Raw genomic sequence first — 20,274 nt, 5'->3', positions numbered from 1 at the left:
TCTGAATGGAGGGACTATTATTTATAAATTTTAGACATATAATGAAGTATGCAACATTTCTTAAAATTGAGGTTTAGAATGAATACTCATTTTATCAATTAAATTATTGGAGACATCTTTGTTTTTATTGTAACATTCAAAATAATTTTACAGTAAATAATTTATTTATGCAATAAATAAAATGAATGGGTGCACATATGCCAAATATAAATATTTAAAACCATCTTTTATCTTTTAGCTTTTCTAGGGCATCTTTCACATCCTTGTTCCGTAGGCTATAGATCAGAGGGTTTAACATGGGAATCACAAGGGTGTAAAACAATGAGGTAATTTTGTCTTGATCTAGAGTGTGGGAAGAACTGGGTCTGAAATATATGAAGAGTATAGTTCCCTGGAAAATTGCCACAGCCATTAGATGGGAGGTGCAGGTGGAGAAAGCTTTGAGCCTCCCTTCTGTAGAGTGGATCTTCAAGATTGCTAGAATGATATAACAATAAGAAACAAGGACTCCTGAAATGGAACTTAATTCAATAAAACCAAAAACAGTGAATAACGCCAACTCATTGACCCGTGTATCAGAGCAGGAGAGAAGGTAAAGTGGGGATAAGTCACAGAAGAAATGGTTAATCTCGTTTGATCCACAAAAGCATAAGCGGAATGCTAATGTCGTGTGGATCAAAGCATCTGCCATCCCCAGCATGTAAACCCCCGCCATGAGCAGGGAGCACAGCCTGCTGGACATGCTGACCGCATAGAGCAAGGGGCTGCTGATGGCCTTGTACCGGTCATAGGCCATCACTGCCAGCAGGAGACACTCAGAGTCAGCAAAGATACAGAAGATCAAGAACTGCAGAGCGCAGCCATAGAAGGGGATTGATTTGTTTTTGGCTAAAATGTCTATCAACATCTTGGGGCCAATTGCTGTTGAATAGCAGAGGTCACAGAAAGAGAAATGGCTGAGGAAAAAGTACATGGGTGTGTGCAGCTGGGGATCCAACCTAATTAAAATAATCATTCCAAGATTTGCCAGAAAGTTAATGAGATAAACAAGGAAAAACAGGATAAATAGGGCTACTTTAATCCCAGGGTTATCAGTAATTCCCAACAGTATGAATTCAGTTAAGGATGAGCAATTTCCTCTTTCCATTCTTCTATGCTCTTCTCTAAATTCTTGAGGAAATGATCAAGAAAAAGATACAGACACATGTACCACTTCTGGATGCTTATAGTATATCTGTAAGGAAGAACACAATTTATTTCTGCAATTTTCATTTTGTACTCAGAAAATGACTTGGTCAGTAGTCACTCTTTAAAGAGACATTGCTATCTACCTGATAATAATATAAATATGTGAGATAGGCAGTTGAGAAATTTGTTCTAAATCTACATGTTGTTCCCAAGGTATGTTACAATCTACAAACTAATTACTCTGAGCATAACCTTTCTTGTTTCAAGAAGAATATTTGGATGAATTAATGTCTCATTACATCTTCAAAACAACGTGAAAAAAACAACAATGTTAGAAACACCAGGCTATAAGAGTGACTTGTATTTCCTATGCTTGAAAAATTTCCATGCGTGCAAAAAGTGTTTACAATTTTTATGTCGCTCAAAGAACAATTTAGAACATTTATGTATTAGTGTTAGAATAAATTATTACAACACACACTAACAACAATGAAAATAATTGTTATTGGTACTAGTCTTTAGTATTTAGTGAGACATGCGATAATATCACCTTTTCTCTTGAGATTTATTACTGCTTTACCACACAACTCATTACCTGTTTTTGGAGTGTCTGGTGCCAAAGATGGAGCCTGTAGAACAGTCAAAGAAAAGAGCTAAAAGGAAATGTAAACAGCAGAATTTAAAGCATATTGCTGTATCTCTTTGGATTTTGAACGGACTTTTATAGCATCCAAGTGGAAACAGGTTTAGTGACAATAAGTACTTCTGAGATACATAGGTTTCTCTGTCTAGTGTGTGTATCATGTGTGCCATGTTAGAATGTCTATTAAATGTCTTTAATGTGCATAAGAATAGAATATAGGTGAGGAGCTTTTCTTTAGACCTTATGACACGTGATTCATATGAAGATGAATTTGTACATTTTAATTTTGAAAGTACCACCTACATTACTCTTTAAATAAGGTAAAACTAACAACAACAACAAAACCCTTAAATTTATCTATACAGTATTCGATGAAAAAAGAAGTGAAGGTTTTCCTGTGAATCAACATCAAAATAAATTAATAGTCATATTATGGATGCTAATAAGTACAAGCAGATTCTGACAGTTCTGAGAAGAAAATATTATTTTTGGGCATTACATTAGATAATTTATTTAACTGAGTATGGAGGCATAAAATGTTTTACTTAACAAATTTATTTTCCCAAACAGTAGCTATTTGTTCTAGAATCCTGAAATCATTACCTGGAAACCTTAGCTGAGATGAGCAGCTCTTGGGTAGCTGAATAAGCAGATAGGCTTTTATCTTACCAGGCGCACTGGGACTTAAAGCCCTGTGCTAGTGTGTCTAGCTTTAGACAATATGCAAACACATCATTAAATTTATTTCTGCTTCTGTGTATCCCCCCGTGAATTCAGAAACAACTGAGCAAAGTCTGAACTTTTATGCTTCAATATGTCACCAAATTAATCTGTGGTATGAAGAAGCCTGCACAAGCTATGTAAGGTGTTCCCCACAGTTACCCTCTACCTGCTCAAAAAGACGCACAACTTGAGAGTTGTGAGTTGAATTTTATTTGAGGCAAAATGAGGACTGCAGCCTGGGAGACAGCATCTCAGGGAGCTCTGAGAGATTTCTCCAAAGAGGCACCAGGAGAAGGTCAATATATGAAATTTTGATGAAGGGAGAGTTCTATGCAATCAAGTGCTTATTTTACAAAGGGTTTTCTGCTGGTTGCAAGGAGCTAATGTCACCATGAAGGGATTTAGCTCTTTGTCTAGATATGAAGGGACACAAGGATTCGGATCATAAAATCAGTTCCTGAAAATATCTATCTAAACACCTGTTCTACCAGTTTCCCTGGGGCACAGAGTGCCTCACTCTCCACTCTGAATTCCCCTCAGGGGGTGATCTCCTTCAGGATGGACTGGTTGGATCTCCTTGCAGTCCAGGGGACTCTCAAGAGTCTTCTCCAGCACCACAGTTCAAAAGTATCAATTCTTCTGCACTCAGCTTTCTTCACAGTCCAACTCTCACATCCATACATGACTATTGGAAAAAACCATAGCCTTGACTAGATGGACCTTTCTTGGCAAAGTAATGTCTCTGCTTTTTAATATGCTATCTAGGTTGGTCATAACTTTCCTTCCAAGGAGTAAGTGGCTAATTTCATAGCTGCAATCACCATCTGCAATGATTTTGGAGCCCCCCAAAATAAACTTTGACACTGTTTCCACTGTTTCTCCATCGATTTCCCATGAGGTGATGGGACCAGATGCCATGATCTTAGTTTTCTGAATGTTGAGGTTTAAGCCAATTTTTTCACTCTCCTCTTTCACTTTCAAGAGGCTTTATAGTTTCTCTTCACTTTCTGCCATAAGGGTGGGGTCATCTGCATATCTGAGGTTATTGATATTTCTCCCTGCAATAGTGATTCCAGCTTGTGCTTCCTCCAGCCCAGCGTTTCTCATGATGTACTCTGCATATACGTTAAATAAGCAGGGTGATAATATACAGCCTTGACATACTCCTTTTCCTATTTGGAACCAGTCTGTTGTTCCCTGTCCAGTTCTAACTCTTGCTTCCTGACCTGCCTATAGGTTTCTCAAGAGGTGGTCTGGTATTCCTATCTCTTTCAGAATTTTCCACAGATTATTTTGATCCACACAGTCAAAGGCTTTGGCATAGTGAATAAAGCATAAATAGATGTTTTTCTGGAACTCTCTTGCTTTTTTGATGATCCAGAGGATGTTGGCAATTTGATCTCTGATTCCTCTACCTTTTCTAAAACCAGCTTGAACATCTGGAAGTTCATGGTTCATGTATTGCTGAAGCCTGGCTTGGAGAATTTTGAGCATTTCTTTACTAGCATGTGAGATGAGTGCAATTGTCCAGTAGTTTGAGCATTCTTTGGGATTGCCTTTCTTTGGGATTGGAATGAAAACTGACCTTTTCCAGTCCTGTGGCCATGGCTGAGTTTTCCAAATTTGCTGGCATATTGAGTGCAGCATTTTCACAGCATCATCTTTTCGGATTTGAAATAGCTCAACAGGAATTCCATCACCTCCACTAGCTTTGTTCGTAGTGATGCTTTCTAAGGTTCACTTGACTTCACATTCCAGGACATCTGGAATTCCAGGCTCTAGGTGAGTGATCACACCATCGTGATTATCTGGGTCGTAAAGATCTTTTTTGTACAGTTCTGTGTATTCTTGCCACCTCTTCTTAATATCTTCTGCTCCTGTTAGGTTCATACCATTTCTGTCCTTTATTGAACCCCATCTTTGCATGAAATGTTCCCTTGGTATCTCTAATTTTCTTGAAGAGATCTCTAGTCTTTCCCATTCTGTTGTTTTCCTCTATTTCTTTGCATTGATCGCTGAGGAAGGCTTTTTTATCTCTCCTTGCTATTCTTTGGAACTCTGCTTTCAAATGAGAATATCTTTCCTTTTCTTCTTTGCTTTTTGCTTCTCTTCTTTTCACAGCTATTTGTAAGGCCTCCTCAGACAACCATTTTGCCTTTTTGCATTTCTTTTCCATGGGGATGAACTTGATCCCTGTCTCCTGTACAATGTCACGAACCTCTGTCCATAGTTCATCAGGCACTCTGTCTACCAGATGTAGTCCATTAAATCTATTTCTCACTTCCATTGTATAGTCATAAGGGATTTGATTTAGGTCGTACCTGAATGGTCTAGTGGTTTTCCCTACTTTTCTCAATTTAAGTCTGAATTTGGCAAAAAGGAGTTCATGATCTGAGCCACAGTCAGCTCCTGGTCTTCTTTTTGCTGACTGTATAGAGCTTCTCCATCTTTGGCTGCAAAGAATATAATCAATCTGATTTCCTTGTTGGCCATCTGGTGATGTCCATGTCTAGTGTTTTCTTGTGTTGTTGGAAGAGGGTGGTTGCTATGACCAGTGCGTTCTCTTGGCAAAACTCCATTAGCCTTTCTTTGCTCTACTTCATTCTGTACTCCAAGGCCAAATTTGCCTGTTACTCCAGGTGTTTTGCTGACTTCCTACTTTTGCATTCCAGTCCCCTATAATGAAAAGGACATCTTAGCTCTGGGATTAAAGAAAATATGTGACTAAGACAAAGCCCCAAACTCCTTATCAACCTACTTAAGAATTAACTCTCTGAATATCATCCAAGGACATTTAATTGAATCTGTGACTTCATAACATTCTCTACTATGTATGCTCTTTCTTGAATTATGTTATATTTTCCATAAAAATATGTCTACTGCATTTAAGTCTTTAGGAAAAAGTTCTGTGCTTATTATCTCTATTTTCTAAAACTGTTAATAGAGGACTTGCAGAGCTAACTGCTTTCTAGACATTTATTGCTAAGTATTTCTGTCTGTTAAAGTGGATAATAATGTACAAAGGATAGAAACATACTAGATTTGGGATTTTCCTTACTTACATTGTTCATACATTCAAGGATGATTCACTTAAAAATTTTTGGTGGGTTTCATGATTTTCTAAGTAGGTTTAATTTTTGCTTTCTTAAATAATTTGTCTGATATTATCCATACTAGATTTGCATAATTAGAAATAATAGAATTTTCTTTTTTCTATTGAAGTGTAGTTGGAATACAATATTATATTAGTTGCAGGTATATAGCTTAGTGATTCCATATTTTATATTCTCCACATATAGTTATAAAATATAGCCTATATTCTCTGTTTGTACATCATATCTTGTATCTTCTTAATTTTATATCTAATAGTTTGGTTACCAGCAGGGGTTCATGAGAGAGAGGCAGGATTTGAGTGAATCAGGGGGAGGGTTACATCATCTTGGTACCTGTCATGAGTGATTATAGAGCCTCGCCCATCTTTCAACTGAATATTTCATGGTGACCTCAGTCAACATGAAGAAGAAAACCAATACCAAAGAATGGATCAATGGTCATCATTTTAAGTCATGTAATTTTGAAAAAGTGTTTATGTAGCAAAAGATAACTAGAACAGTAAGAGTAAATACATCAGAGAAAAACATTTCCATAAAATATAAAGTATTTGAAAACCATTTATTCATATATATGACACAGAACATGCATCCAAAATATATGAAGATTTTTGTCAATAGTAAAAACAACAACAACAAAAATGAACAAAATACTGAACAGATACTCTCACCATAAAGATATATAAACAGCAAGTTAAAACACAACAGCTTTCTCAGAATCACTAGTTACTAAGGCAATGACAACAAAGCCACAGTAAGATAATATAACACAAATGTTAAATGAACTGAAATTAAATACTGATCATAATTAATCTCTGCTTCATCTGATTTCTCATTGGGAAATTAATAGCAACACAGGCTTTCTTATTCGTTTTGATATTTTTCTCAGTTTGTTCTTTTACTTATTTCTATAAATCTGGGAAATTTATTTTGCTAAAATGTATATAAATACTGCATATTTTACATTGGAAAAGTGATCCTTAACAACAATTTCTGATGCCTTTTATATATCACTGTCATGCTTGGTTCTCAGGATTCCAATACTAAAATATCACCTGTACTCCTGTGGAGATATTTTTGAGGCAAAGCTTAAACCACAACTAATTTTTAATAGTTCCCCACTAAAATTCAGAAGATGATGAGCTTGTTTCAAAAGAATTTTACTATCACTATTTGCTTCTCTATTACACATACGGTGTATGTAGAATTGTCCTTGATCACCTAATTCTATTCCTATCCTTTCTGATTTCTCCCTCAGTTACTTTCATTTCTCTCTCTCTCTCTTTTAATTTATTTATTTTAGTTGGAGGCTAATTACTTTACAATATTGTAGTGGTTTTTGCCATACATTGACATGAATCAGCCATGGGTGTACATGGGCTCCCCATCCTGAATCCCCCTCCCACCTCCCTCCCCATCCCATCCCTCAGGGTCATCCCAGTGCACCAGCCCTGAGCACCTGTCTCATGCATCGAACCTGGACTGGCGGTTTATTTCACATATGATAATACACATGTTTCAATGCTATTCTCTCAGATCACCCCAATCTCGCCTTTTCCCACAGAGTCCAAAAGACTATTTTATACATCTGTTTCTTTTTCTGTCTCGCATATAGGGTTATCGTTATCATCTTTCTAAATTCCATATATACGTGTTAGTATTCTGTAATGTTCTTTATCTTTCTGGCTTACTTCACTCTGTATAATGGGCTCCAGTTTTATACATCTCATTAGAACTGATTCAAATGTATTCTTTTTAATGGCTGAGTAATATTCCATGGTGTATATATACCACAGCTTCCTTATCCATTCGTCTGCTGATGGGCATCTAGGTTGCTTCCATGTCCTGGCTATTATAAACAGTGCTGCGATGAACATTGGGGTGCACGTGTCTCTTTCAGATCTGGTTTCCTCAGTATGTATGCCCAGGAGTGGGATTGCTGGGTCGTATGGCAGTTCTATTTCCAGTTTTTTAAGAAATCTCCACACTGTTCTCCATAGTGGCTGTACTAGTTTGCATTCCCACCAACAGTGTGAGAGGGTTCCCTTTTTCCACACCCTCTCCAGCATTTATTGCTCATAGACTTTTGAATAGTGGCCATTCTGACTGGCAGGAAATGATACCTCATTGTGGTTTTGATTTGCATTTCTCTGATAATGAGTGATGTTGAGCATCTTTTCATGTGTTTGTTAGCCATCTGTATGTCTTCTTTGGAGAAATGTCTGTTTAGTTCTTTGGCCCATTTTTTGATTGGGTCGCTTAGTTTTCTGGAATTGAGCTGCAGGAGTTGCTTGTATATTTTTGAAATTAATTCTTTCTCAGTTGCTTTGTTTGCTATTATTTTCTCCCATTCTGAAGTCTTTCTTTTTACCTTGCTTATAGTTTCCTTTGTTGTGCAAAAGCTTTTAAGTTTCATTAAGTGCTATTTGTTTATTTTTGCTTTTGTTTTCAAAATTCTGGGAGGTGGGTCATAGAGGATCCTGCTGTGATTTATGTTGGAGAGTGTTTTGCCTATGTTCTCCTCTAGGAGGTTTATAGTTTCTGGTCTTACATTTAGATCTTTAATCCAATTTGAGTTTATTTTTGTGTATAGTGTTAGAGGCTAAAAAAATCCCTTGAGTTACGTTTTGTTCAGTCAGAACCTTGCTATAGCTTTTTAACAGGCTGCTCCTCAAAACCATGAAGAGTAGTATCATTTTTATCTACTCCCACTCAACAACTGAAAACTGAATTTGGGTAGCGACATTATTATTACAAGCTGGATAAACTAAAATATCTCACAATGGGATTTGTGTTTCATTAAAAATGAAGATCTTAAATAGTTTAAAAGCTTGTCTTAAGGAGAAAACATATTCCTCAGATGTAAGTAAGTGAGAAAAAAAATCTACACTTAGAGTTTTCCTGGTGCCTTGGTGACACTAAACAATTCTATGTAGGCAAACACTACCCAGATGAAGGTCTTCTTCAGAATGTAGTTCTCTGGCCCCCAAATCTATAATGATATAGAATGCATTGCACGGTTCTAAACCGAAGTATATTGTAGCTCTCTCCTGCTGTGAGAATGACTAGGAGAGCCAGTGGGTATATAAAGACAGTGATGTTCTACAAGCAAGGCAGCACTTTTAGTAACATGAAGATAGTAATATATTGAGAGACTCTAGAAAGTATGCACTACATCAATTCAGTTCAGTTCAGTTAAGTCCTTCAGTCATGAACGACTCTTTGCGACCCCATGAATCACAGCACGCCAGGCCTCCCTGTCCATCACCAACTCCCGGAGTTTACTCAGACCCATGTCCATTGAGTCAGTGATGCCATCCAGCCATCTCATCCTCTGTCGTCCCCTTCTCCTCCTGCCCCCAGTTCCTCCCAGCATCAGGGTCTTTTCCAATGAGTCAACCCTTCTCATGAGGTGGCCAAAGGATTGGAGTCTCAGCTTCAGCATCAGTCCTTCCAATGAAAACCCAGGACTGACCTCCTTTAGGATGGACTGGTTGGACCTCCTTGCAGTCCAAGGGACTCTCAAGAGTCTTCTCCAACACCATAGTTCAAAAGCATCAATTCTCCAGTGTTCAGCTTTCTTCACCGTCCAACTCTCACATCCATACATGACCACTGGAAAAACCATAGCCTTGACTAGACAGACCTTTGTTGGCAAAGTAATGTCCCTGCTTTTTAATATGCTATCTATGTTGGTCATAACTTTCCTTCCAAGCCCAAAGAAAGGCAATCCTAAAGAATGCTCAATCTACCGTACAATTGCACTCATCTCACACACTAGTAAAGTAATGCTCAAAATTCTCCAACCAGGCTTCAGCAATACATGAACCGTGAAGTACATCAACTAGATAAATATATAATGAACTCTTGTACAAGAAACTTTTCAAGTTAAAAATAAAAATTGATAGTCTCCTACAATCTCATAGTGAATGTATTCTGTTTATGGAAAGACATTTTTCTAGTATAATATGCACATAGAAAAGGCATTTTCTGGATTTAGAAAAGGCAGAGGAACCAGAGATCAAATTGCCAACATCCTCTGGATCATCAAAAAAGCAAGAGAGTTCCAGAAAAACATCTATTTCTGCTTTATTGATCATGCCAAAGCCTTTGACTGTGTGAATCACAATAAACTGGAAAATTCTGAAAGAGATGGGAATACCAGACCACCTGACCTGCCTCTTGAAAAATCTGTATGCAGGTCAGGAAGCAAGAGTTAGAACTGGACATGGACCATCAGATTGGTTTCAAATAGGAAAAGGAGTACGTCAAGGCTGTATATTGTCACCCTGCTTATTTAACTTCTATGCAGAGTACATCATGAGAAACGCTGGGCTGGAGGAAGCACAAGCTGGAATCAAGATTGCTGGGAGAAATATCAATAAACTCAGATATGCAGATGACACCACCCTTAGGGCAGGAAGTGAAGAAGAACTAAAGGGCCTCTTGATGAAAGTGAAAGAGGAGAGTGAAAAAGTTGGCTTAAAGTCCAACAATCAGAAAATTAAATCATGGCATCTGGCCCCATCACTTCATGGAAAATAGATGGGGAAACAGTGGAAACAGTGGCTGACTTTAATTTTGGGGGCTCCAAAGTCACTGCAGATGGTCAATGCAGCCATGAAAGTAAGACACTTAGTCCTTGGAAGGAAAGTTATGACCAACCTAGACAGCATATTAAAAAGCAGAGACATTACTTTGCCAAGAAAAGTCCGTCTAGTCAAGGCTATGGTTTTTCCAAAAGTGATGTATGGATGTGAGAGTTGTACTGTGAAGAAAGCTGAGCACCAAAGAATTGATGCTTTTGAACTGTGGTGTTGGAGAAGACTCTTGAGAGTCCCTTGAACTGCAAGGAGATCCAACCAGTCCATCCTAAAGGAGATCAGTCCTGGGTTTTCATTGGAAGGACTGATGTTGAAGCTGAAACTCCAGTACTTTGGCCACCTCATGAGAAGAGTTGACTCATTGGAAAAGACCTTGATGCTGGGAGGGATTGGGGGCAGGAGGAGAAGGGGACGACAGAGGATGAGATGACTGGATGGCATCACCGACTCGATGGACATGGATTTGGGTGGACTCCGGGAGTTGGTGATGGACAGGGAGGCCTGGCATGCTGCGATTCATGGGGTCGCAAAGAGTCGGACACGACTGAGCGACTGAACTGAACTGAACTGTGATAATATTGCTCATCTAATCTATATCAAGTGTCAGTGTACCTGACTCATACTGTTTTATTGGAGCTGGGACATACCATTTATTCATATATTATGGACAACTGCTTTTGTGATACAGGGCAAAACTGTTTAGTTATGACCAAAAGTTATGGCCTAAAACCCTAAAATATACACTATTAAATACCTCAGGGCTTCCCAGTTGGTGCTAGTGGTAAAGAACCCTACTGCCAATTCAGGAGACATAAGAGACACAGGTTTGGTCCCTGGACTGGGAAGATTCCCTGAAGGAGGTCAAGGCAACCCACTCCAGTATTCTTGCCTGGAGGATCCCATGGACAGAGGAGCCTGGAGGGTTACAGTCCATGGAATCACAAAGAGTCAGACACAACTGAAGCTGCTTAGCAAGCACCACAAATACTTCAAAGAAAAATTTGTCAAGTCATGATCTAATGTGTTGAAACAAATTTGAACTGGTGCCATTTTTACATAATTTCAAATAACCCAATGGTGAATATTTCTGTACATGTATTTCAGTGGACGTATTCATTCTTCACACTTGGGCATAATTCTAGGAGAGGTATGTTGGGGTTCTAGCACATTTATGTCCAGCTCTAGTATGAATAGACTCTGCTATGGTGTTTACTAAGTGCAGTGGCAATTCTCAGTCTACTGTCAATGTGTAAAAGCCACAGCTGACTCACATCCTCCCCAGATACCGCACTTGTTTACACTTTGCCATTCGGTCAGTCAGTCAGTTCAGTCGCTCAGTCGTGTCCGACCCTTTGCGACCCCATGGACTGCAGCACGCCAGGCCTCCCTGTCCATCACCAGCTCCCAGAGCTTACCCAAACACATGTCCATCGAACTGAGGATGCCATCCAAACATCTCATCCTCTGTCATCCCCTTTTCCTCCTGTCTTCAATCCTTCACAGCATCAGAGTCTTTTCCAATGGGTCAGCTCTTCGCATCAGGTGGTCAAAGTATTGGAGTTTCAGCTTCAGCACCAGTCCTTCCAATAAATGTTCAGGACTGACTTCTTCTAGGATTGACTGATTTGCTCTCCTTGCATAATACATTTTCTAACATTTTATTTACTTCAGTGCTAAATAGGTGGATATCCACTTTTGTGATGAGTCTATGAGTTTCTGAATCTGAATAACAGAACAGACAAAAGGGTCACCTTTGAAAATGTTTGCCCTTCTGAGATTTATGCTACTTAAATGGCTTCATGTCACCACTACTTTAGGTTAAACAGTTTACATGTTTAATTCGCCTGCAATACGGGAGGCCTGGCTTTGATCCCTGGGTTAGGAAGATCCCTTGCAGAAGGGAAAGGCTACCCACTCCAGGATTCTGGCCTGGAGAATTCCATGGACTGTTTAGTCCATGAGGTGGCAAAGAGTCAGACACGACTGAGCGTCTTTCACTCACTCATTGACACTATATTTTGTCTGACTTTAATATATTCCAGCCAATGTTTTCTGCCGTGTTACTCATAAGCAAACAGTTCAAAAGAAGTTTGAGTAAATTAATAAAGTATACCAGAAATAGAAACCTATAAACCTTTTATATTATAGAATAGCTATCTTATGGTGTTTTTACCATGAGAACTCTTCTTAACATGCCATAATCTTTTACAAATACCACCATGAGTAACAAAGGAATTTCATAGGCTTTATTTTTTTATTCTGTAATATTTTTACATAAGGACATTTTACAATGGCAGCTGGAAAATTTAAGACCATCCAAAGCTTTTAACTTTACAATTTTAATGTGTAAATAAGAGTGTTCTTCAGTAGTTTATGATATTTCAAATATATGATTGGATTGCAGCCTAGCTTTCTCAGCAAACTGATTCAGTGTTTTAGCCTTCAGGAAGCCATATCAAAGTCAGATGTAATAGTCAAATATCAAGAAGTGATAGCTTCTTACTTATAGTGCAATTAACAAATACATATATCTTTATAAGAATATTATCTTAGTGTCCACAACAATTTTATGCACCTTCCAAAATACTGTTGTATATATACATACAATATGTATACACTGTTGTGAGATATGTGTCTATGTGTGTATGTGTGTTAAGGTATTTAACAAATCTTCAGTTAATTTTTTGTTATCGAGATATAATAGTCAAACAATGTTGCCTACTGTTTTTAGATAAATTCATATTTATTTATTTTATATCCCAGGCAAAATTCAATGCTTGGTTAACAATGATGGAATGCTCAGTTCTTTAGCAAAGAATGCTCACAAACAGGGTGATATAAAGCAACGCCTTAAAGGTGACTGTAAACCATAGAGAGGTGGGCATTTAACCAGGGTTGACAATGAGGAGGAAGGAAAGAAAATTGTCTTGGAAGAAGTGCAGAAGAATTGATAGCTGATAACAACAGCACTCTATTGTACTTTAACAAGTAGACAGCTCTTCTGTGTGTCTTTATAATCTAATCTTTAGATATCTTATTTTTATCTAACTTTATTCAAATGCAATTGGCTAATTCCATGTGTAATTATAAGTGCACAATGTGATATATGTATACATTGTGAGATGGTTACCACAGTAAGGCTGATTAACACCTTCTTTGCCTTACAGTTTCCCATTCTGAGTGTGTGTATAGTGAGGGTGGTTAAGAGCTACATTTTTTTTTTGCAAATTTCTCAAGTTTGTTAACTAGAGTCACCATGTACATTTAGATCCCCCTAAATTATTCGTCAAATAACAAAGTTTGTACAGTTTTACCAATATCACCAATTTCCCCTACCTTTCGGGCCCTAGCAACATTCAATTCATTCTGTTTGTATGAATTTCATCTTTTTTTTTTTTGACTGTAGCGCTCAGCTTGCTGGGATCTTAGTTCCCTGATCAGGGATCAGACTGGACCCAGTTAGTGAAAGCATTGAGTTCTAATCACTGGGCTGCCAGGGAATTTCTGAATTTGACTTTTTAGATTCTACATATATGTGAGATCATATAGTACTTGTCTTCCTCTGTATTAATATTTCACTTAGCACATGGCCTCACAGTTCTTCCATGTTGTAGCAAACATGACTTCTAAATACATGGGCGTATACACTTCATTTCAGTTCAGCTCAGTCGCTCAGTTGTGTCCAACTCTTTGCAACCCCATGGACTGCAGCACGCCAGGCCTCCCTGTCCATCACCAATGCCTGAAGTTTACTTAAACTCAAGTCCATTGAGTCGGTGATGCCACTTCAAGATCTGAATAACTGTCAGATCCTCTGACTACAACCTTTTCATTTCCCAGATTGAACCTTTTTAAAATTTGACTGAATATCTCTATCCAAAGTAGCTTTCCTTTTTGACTAGTTTTAGATATTTTTGTTTTGAAATTATAGCCCTTTATGTTTTATTTCGTGATGAATTTGAGGCCAATTATGCATTACTTGACTGTTTTTTAAATTTGTTTTTAGTACTAACTTCAGTAGTGCATAAACTATAAGATCTATAATAATATATAAAAAGGCTACAGGCTCAAAGATCACCGAGTAAATGCACAATAAATCTTAGTGTAATTGAAAACAATGCTTGAATTAAATAATGAACAAAAATTACTGCAATGGAAAAGACAGAAACCTTTTTCACATAGACAAAGTGCCATACATATGTATATATATATACATATATATACACACATACATATAATAAGTATATATATATTACATTTATATATATGTATGTATATATATATGTATTATAGATACACATACACATATATATATATATAAATCCTTAAAGCATTATGAAACATGACATGTGTGGGGGAAACAAAATTAGGATTTAATACAAATATCACTTTAAGAATTTGAGAAATTATTCTCATGTATCCTATCTTTTAATTTTAGTAAATCAACAATCAATATATTATATGAATGCATATATGTACACAAATGCCTAATACAGATAACTAAAACCACTTATTTTTCAATTTTTCCAGGGCCTGTTTTACATCTTTGTTCCTTAGGCTGTAAATCAGAGGATTTAACATAGGAATCACAAGAGTGTAAAACAATGAGGTCATTTTGTCTTCATCTAGAGAGTACGAAGAACTCGGCCTGAAATACATAAAGAGCAGAGTTCCCTGGAAAATGGCCACAGCAGTTAGGTGGGAGGTACAGGTGGAGAAAGCTTTGAACCTCCCTTCAGCAGAATGGATTTTCAAGACTGATAGGATGATATAACAATAAGAGACAAGGACTCCTGAAATGGAGCTTAATTCAATAAAGCCAAAAATCATGAATATCACTAATTCATTGATCTGTGTGTCTGAGCAAGATATCAACAGGAGAGGAGGAACATCACATAAAAAGTGGTTAATCTCATTTGACCCACAGAAGCATAAGCGGAATGCTAATGTCGTGTTTACCAAAGCATCTATCACCCCCACCAGGTAAACCCCTGCCATGAGCAGGGAGCACAGCCTGCTGGACATGCTGACCGCATAGAGCAAGGGGCTGCTGATGGCCTTGTACCGGTCATAGGCCATCACTGCCAGCAGGAGACACTCAGAATCTACAAAGGTACAGAGAACCAGGAATTGCAGAGCACAGCCATAGGAGGGGATTGACTTTTTCTTGGCAAATAGGTCCACCAGCATCTTAGGGCCGATGGCTGTGGAATAGCAGAGGTCACAGAAGGAGAGGTGGCTGAGGAAAAAGTACATGGGTGTGTGCAGCTGGGGATCCAGCCTAATCAGGGTTATCATTCCAAGATTTGCCAGAAGATTGATGAGATAAACAAGGAGAAACATTGTAAATAGGATCACTTTGCTCTCAGTGTTATCAGTAATTCCCAAGAAAATGAATTCAGTTAAGGAGGAGCAATTCTCTCTTTCCATTCTTCTTAGATCTTGTGTAAACTTTTGAGAAAGTTATCAAGAAAATCACACATGCATGTTTAATGCTTCTGCACATCTAAAAAAAAAATCATAAGGCAGAGCATTTTTTTCCTTAATTGTCTTTTTATACTTAAAAATAATCCAGTCTTGTACCTACTCTTTAAAGAGGCATAACTGTCTATTCTGCAATAATAAAAGGCATATGAGGAAGACGTTTGAGAATGTTTCAAGTCAATCTAGATGCCATTCATGAGGTTGCTACTTCTAAAATCTCTTCTCTGACCCTTATTTTCCTTATATCAGAGAGTAGAGCTGGTTGATATTACCTTTCTTCAATTCTTTAAAACCACATGGAAGAGACACCAGTATTAGCAAGACCAGATTCTAAGATTTCGGACTGAGCTTTTGCTTTGTTTAAAAATATTCACTTGAATACAAAAGAAAAAAAAAATGATTACTAGTTTTTGTCTCTCCAAAAAGCATGATTGGTTTAAGAATGTTCTTCTTAGTTCCAGAAACAGTGAGTACATCACTGACCAGTAATAATAAAAATCATTATGTTACTGGTTTTAACTTATCTTCTGCTTAGCATTTGGGGAGACATGAAATACGTTATTACTGACCTGCTTTCTAGAAATTTGCTATTGTTTTCCCATAATGCTCATTACCTCTTTGTGGAGAGGTTACTGTCTAAGATGACTCTTGACCAATGGATGAAAAGAGCTAAAAGGAAGTGAAAACAACAGAATGTACCATATGTATTTGCATCACTTTAGATTTTAAATGACTCTCAATTTAATTGAATGTAAATTAGATGAGGGACAATAAATGCTTCTAAAATGCAAAGACCTTGCTCTCTCTGTTGTATTTATGTGTATGCCTGTGTATATATGTTAATGTAAATGAAAGCAGTGGACTTTTTCTTTAGACCTAAGTAAATATAGTATGCGGTCTACATGGAGGTGGATTTGTACATGCTTTTGTTTTTATTGTGGTATCTATGCTATAAAACAAAACACACCTTAATTTTTTTGTTTCTATAAAACAAAACACCTTAAATTCATGTACAGTCGCTCAGTGAACAAAGGAGCAAAGACTTTCATGTGAGCCAACAGAAAAATAAAATTACATTATGAATGTTAACAAGTCCACACAGATGCTTCCAATGCTGTGAAGAAAATATTATTTCTGCCATTAAATGCAGATTTTAGTGAGTAGGTAGGCATAATGTCCTTCATTTACAAACTTTTATTCCCCCCCCCCCAATTTAAATATTTTCTCTTATTTTCCTTAAGTTAGGATCTGGAAACGTACCTGGAAAGAGCAGGTCTTGGGTAGCTGAGCAGTACTGAGCATTTGGTCTTTTATTTCACCAGGTATATTGGGACTTAAATCCCTGTGCTACGGCCCCTAGGCTTTAGTGTTATTCAAACACTTCATTAATTATATTTCTGCTTCCGTATATTCCCCTGGCAGAGGAAGACATGGCTAGATAGCGTCACTGACTCAATGGACGTTAATTTGAGCTAACTCTGGGAGACAGTGGAGGACAGAGGAGCCTGGTGCGCTGCCATCCCTGAGTTTGCAAAGAGTCAGACAGGCTTGGAAACAGAACAACCACCACCACATTCCCCTGCGAATTCTGAAACAACTTAGCAGAAGCTGAGTTTTTGTGCTTCATTATTGTGTCCAACTTGCTCTATGGAAGGAAGGGTACCGCAAATGATTTGCATGGTGTGTGTCAGCTACCCGGAAACTATCTCCACCTTCTCTAGCCAAAGAGGAAACTTAAAGTGAAATTCTGAAAGATCCCCCTTCATCCAACTCTTTGTGATTGTTCACTGTGTTTTTGAAATATTCTCCTTCACTACCTCATGTCGGAATATTGCACTTTGATCTTATTTTCTTTTATCTTGAAATACAATCCTATGTCATAAAATCATCCTTCTAATGTATACAGTTCTTTGATTTTGTACACTTTCAAGTTTGCTCACTCATTACTGCTATCTAGTTCCAGAACATCTTCATCAGTCCAAGAAGAAATCTACACCTACTAGCTCTCACTCTCCTTTCCTCCCTCTCGAGCCTGGCAATTGCTAATCTACTTTCTGATACTATGTGGTTTCCTATTATTGGCCTTGCCTATAAAGATAATTATGTAGTGTGTGTGTGTGTGTGTGTGTGTGTGTGTGTGAGTGTGTGTGTTTCCCGTCAGGTTTATTTTCTTTGGTAAAATATTTTCAAGTTTCATCCATGCTGTTACATGTGTTAGAATTTTGTTTCATTATGTGGCTGAATAGCGTTTCATGTTACGGATATAATACACTTTGCCGATCCATTGTTACATGTGTCAGAATTTTGTTTCACTATGTGGCTGAATAGCGTTTCATGTTATGGACATAATACACTTTGCCGATCCATTTTTCAGAAAGATGAACACTGGCTTGTTTCTACTTTTCAGCTGATAGGAATAACAACACTGTAAACATCTTGTCTATCCCTTTCAAGACGGCCCTCATTACCAAATATTAGCTTTTTCCCATTCTCCAACTACATATCATCCAAGGACATTTCACTGATTTTGTGACTTCATCACATTGTCTAAATAGTGCACTCTTTTCTGAATTATGTTTATTTTATTTATTTAAGATTTCTTTTTTACTACATTAAAGGCCACAGGAATAAAGTCAATAGTTCTTTTGTATTTCCTAAACTACATGGTACTAGGATTTGTAAAGTTAGTGGTTTCTAAATATTTATTGTTATGCATTTTTCACTATCAAATGAAGAACAGAGAACAATGACAAGGATAAAAATATACTTGGTTTGGGAATTTTTCTCATATGAGTGAAGATGTCTTATTTTTAAAATTGTGCACAGTGACGATTTTTTCTAAATCAACAGAGTTCTATTATTTTTCTTAAAATAATTTGTTTACTATTATTTACATTAGTTATAGACAAAATCGGAAAAGTATCTTGGACATTACACTTTTATGTCCTCCTTAAGTCCTTCCAAACAGGCAGCAATGGAATTCTCCATAGTCCTAAAACATGGTCTACTATCTTGGTATCTGGTGTGACTGGGCTGCTTCCTAAGGTCACAGAAAGTAAAATAATGCCTTAAGTAGATGGTTGTTTGTGGAGCTCAAAGAGACAAAGAAAGATGTTTGACCAGGGCTGAGAATGAGGAAAAAGGAAAGGAAATTACCTTAGATGATATGACACAGTGCTGATAGCTGATAATGACAGTGCAATAATGTACTTTACCAAGGCTCTTCCCATTGCTCTTTGTAACCTAACTTTCAGCTTCTTTTCTTCTTTTTTCCCTGATTTATTCAGATATAACTGTCAAATAGCATTTACATTCATTAGATATAGAGAGTGATGATTTGATATACGTATGCATTGTGAAATGATCACCACACTAAAATTGGTTAACACATTCATCACCTCACATAGTTACCATTGTAGTGTGTGTGTAGTGAGAACACTTAAGATCTACTTTTGCAGCTAATTTCAAGTTTATAATAGGGTATGGTTAACTAGACTCACCATGTATATTAGATCCCCAGAACTTATTCATCAAATGTAATTACAAAGAGTTTGCACACTTTGAACAGCATCACCCATTTCTCCCACCTTCCGACTCCTAGCAACCAGTAATCTTCTTTCTGTTCCTATGAGTTCATCCTGCCTTTTTAGAGTCCACATCTACATGAGATCATACAGTACTAGTTTTTCTCTGACTGACATATTTTACTTAGATTAGCATCCTTGAGATTATCCCATGTTGCAGAAAGCATGACTTCTTTCCTGCTAAAGACAGGGGATTCTCTACTTCAAGTCCTGTCCAATTGTCACATCCTCTGACTGCTCTCTTTTCATCACCCAACATGGATCTTTCTTAGATATGAGGCTGAATATCTTCATCCAAAGATGCTTTTACTTTACACTAGTTTTAGATACTTTGCTATTGGATTTATAGCACTCACTTTTTTATTCCATGATGATTTTTATATGAATGTATTTATTTTAATTGGAGGCTAATTACTTTACAACATTGTAGTGGTTTTTGCCATACATGGACATGAATCCACCACGGGTGTACATGTGTTCCCCATCCATGATGATTTTAAGCCTAATTATAACTTACTTGACAGTTTAGTTCATTATGGTCTGATACTAGCACCAACTTAAATTCATTAATATAGAATCTAAAAAAAATGTACTATAACATATAAAGAATCTAAGTGGGAGAATATTACTCGATACATGCATAATGTCTTAGTGAAATTGAAATAATGTTTGAATGGAAAATTACTCCAGAATTAGCACAGTTAGAAATATCAAAAGCTTTTTCAAAAATAACAAGTGCCATATAGAAACTCTGGCCACATACTAAGCATAATATGTGAGGGGAACTGCAATATCTCTTAACAGCAGGGTTTAATACAAATAATTATTCTTTTAGGAATCTGAAAAAAATTATGTTTCTCATTTATCATGCCATATAATTTTCATTAAGCAATTACTATACATGTGCAGTCATATGTACAGATATATAATAAAAATAT

At 37.1% G+C, this 20,274-nt stretch overlaps 2 protein-coding genes across 2 annotated transcripts; both read right to left on the bottom strand.

Annotated features, from left to right (window-relative positions):
* Window positions 1-214: 214 nt before the first annotated feature.
* LOC122675415 (olfactory receptor 5W2-like) lies at window positions 215-1,147 on the bottom strand. The gene has a single exon (XM_043874192.1). The coding sequence runs from the start codon at window positions 1,145-1,147 to the stop codon at window positions 215-217; it is 933 nt and encodes a 310-aa protein (XP_043730127.1).
* Window positions 1,148-14,768: 13,621 nt separating this feature from the next.
* LOC122675380 (olfactory receptor 5W2-like) lies at window positions 14,769-15,698 on the bottom strand. The gene has a single exon (XM_043874054.1). The coding sequence runs from the start codon at window positions 15,696-15,698 to the stop codon at window positions 14,769-14,771; it is 930 nt and encodes a 309-aa protein (XP_043729989.1).
* Window positions 15,699-20,274: the final 4,576 nt, after the last annotated feature.

The sequence above is a fragment of the Cervus elaphus genome, chromosome 1 (assembly GCF_910594005.1).
Source record: "Cervus elaphus chromosome 1, mCerEla1.1, whole genome shotgun sequence".
NCBI lineage: Eukaryota > Metazoa > Chordata > Mammalia > Artiodactyla > Cervidae > Cervus > Cervus elaphus.
Note: the sequence above shows the minus strand (reverse complement) of the source record. Positions and strands in the feature narration are given on the sequence as shown.

Excerpts from the sequence above, each read along its gene's own strand:
- LOC122675415 (XM_043874192.1), bottom strand. The coding sequence starts at position 1,147 with ATGGAAAGAGGAAATTGCTCATCCTTAACTGAATTCATACTGTTGGGA.
- LOC122675380 (XM_043874054.1), bottom strand. The coding sequence starts at position 15,698 with ATGGAAAGAGAGAATTGCTCCTCCTTAACTGAATTCATTTTCTTGGGA.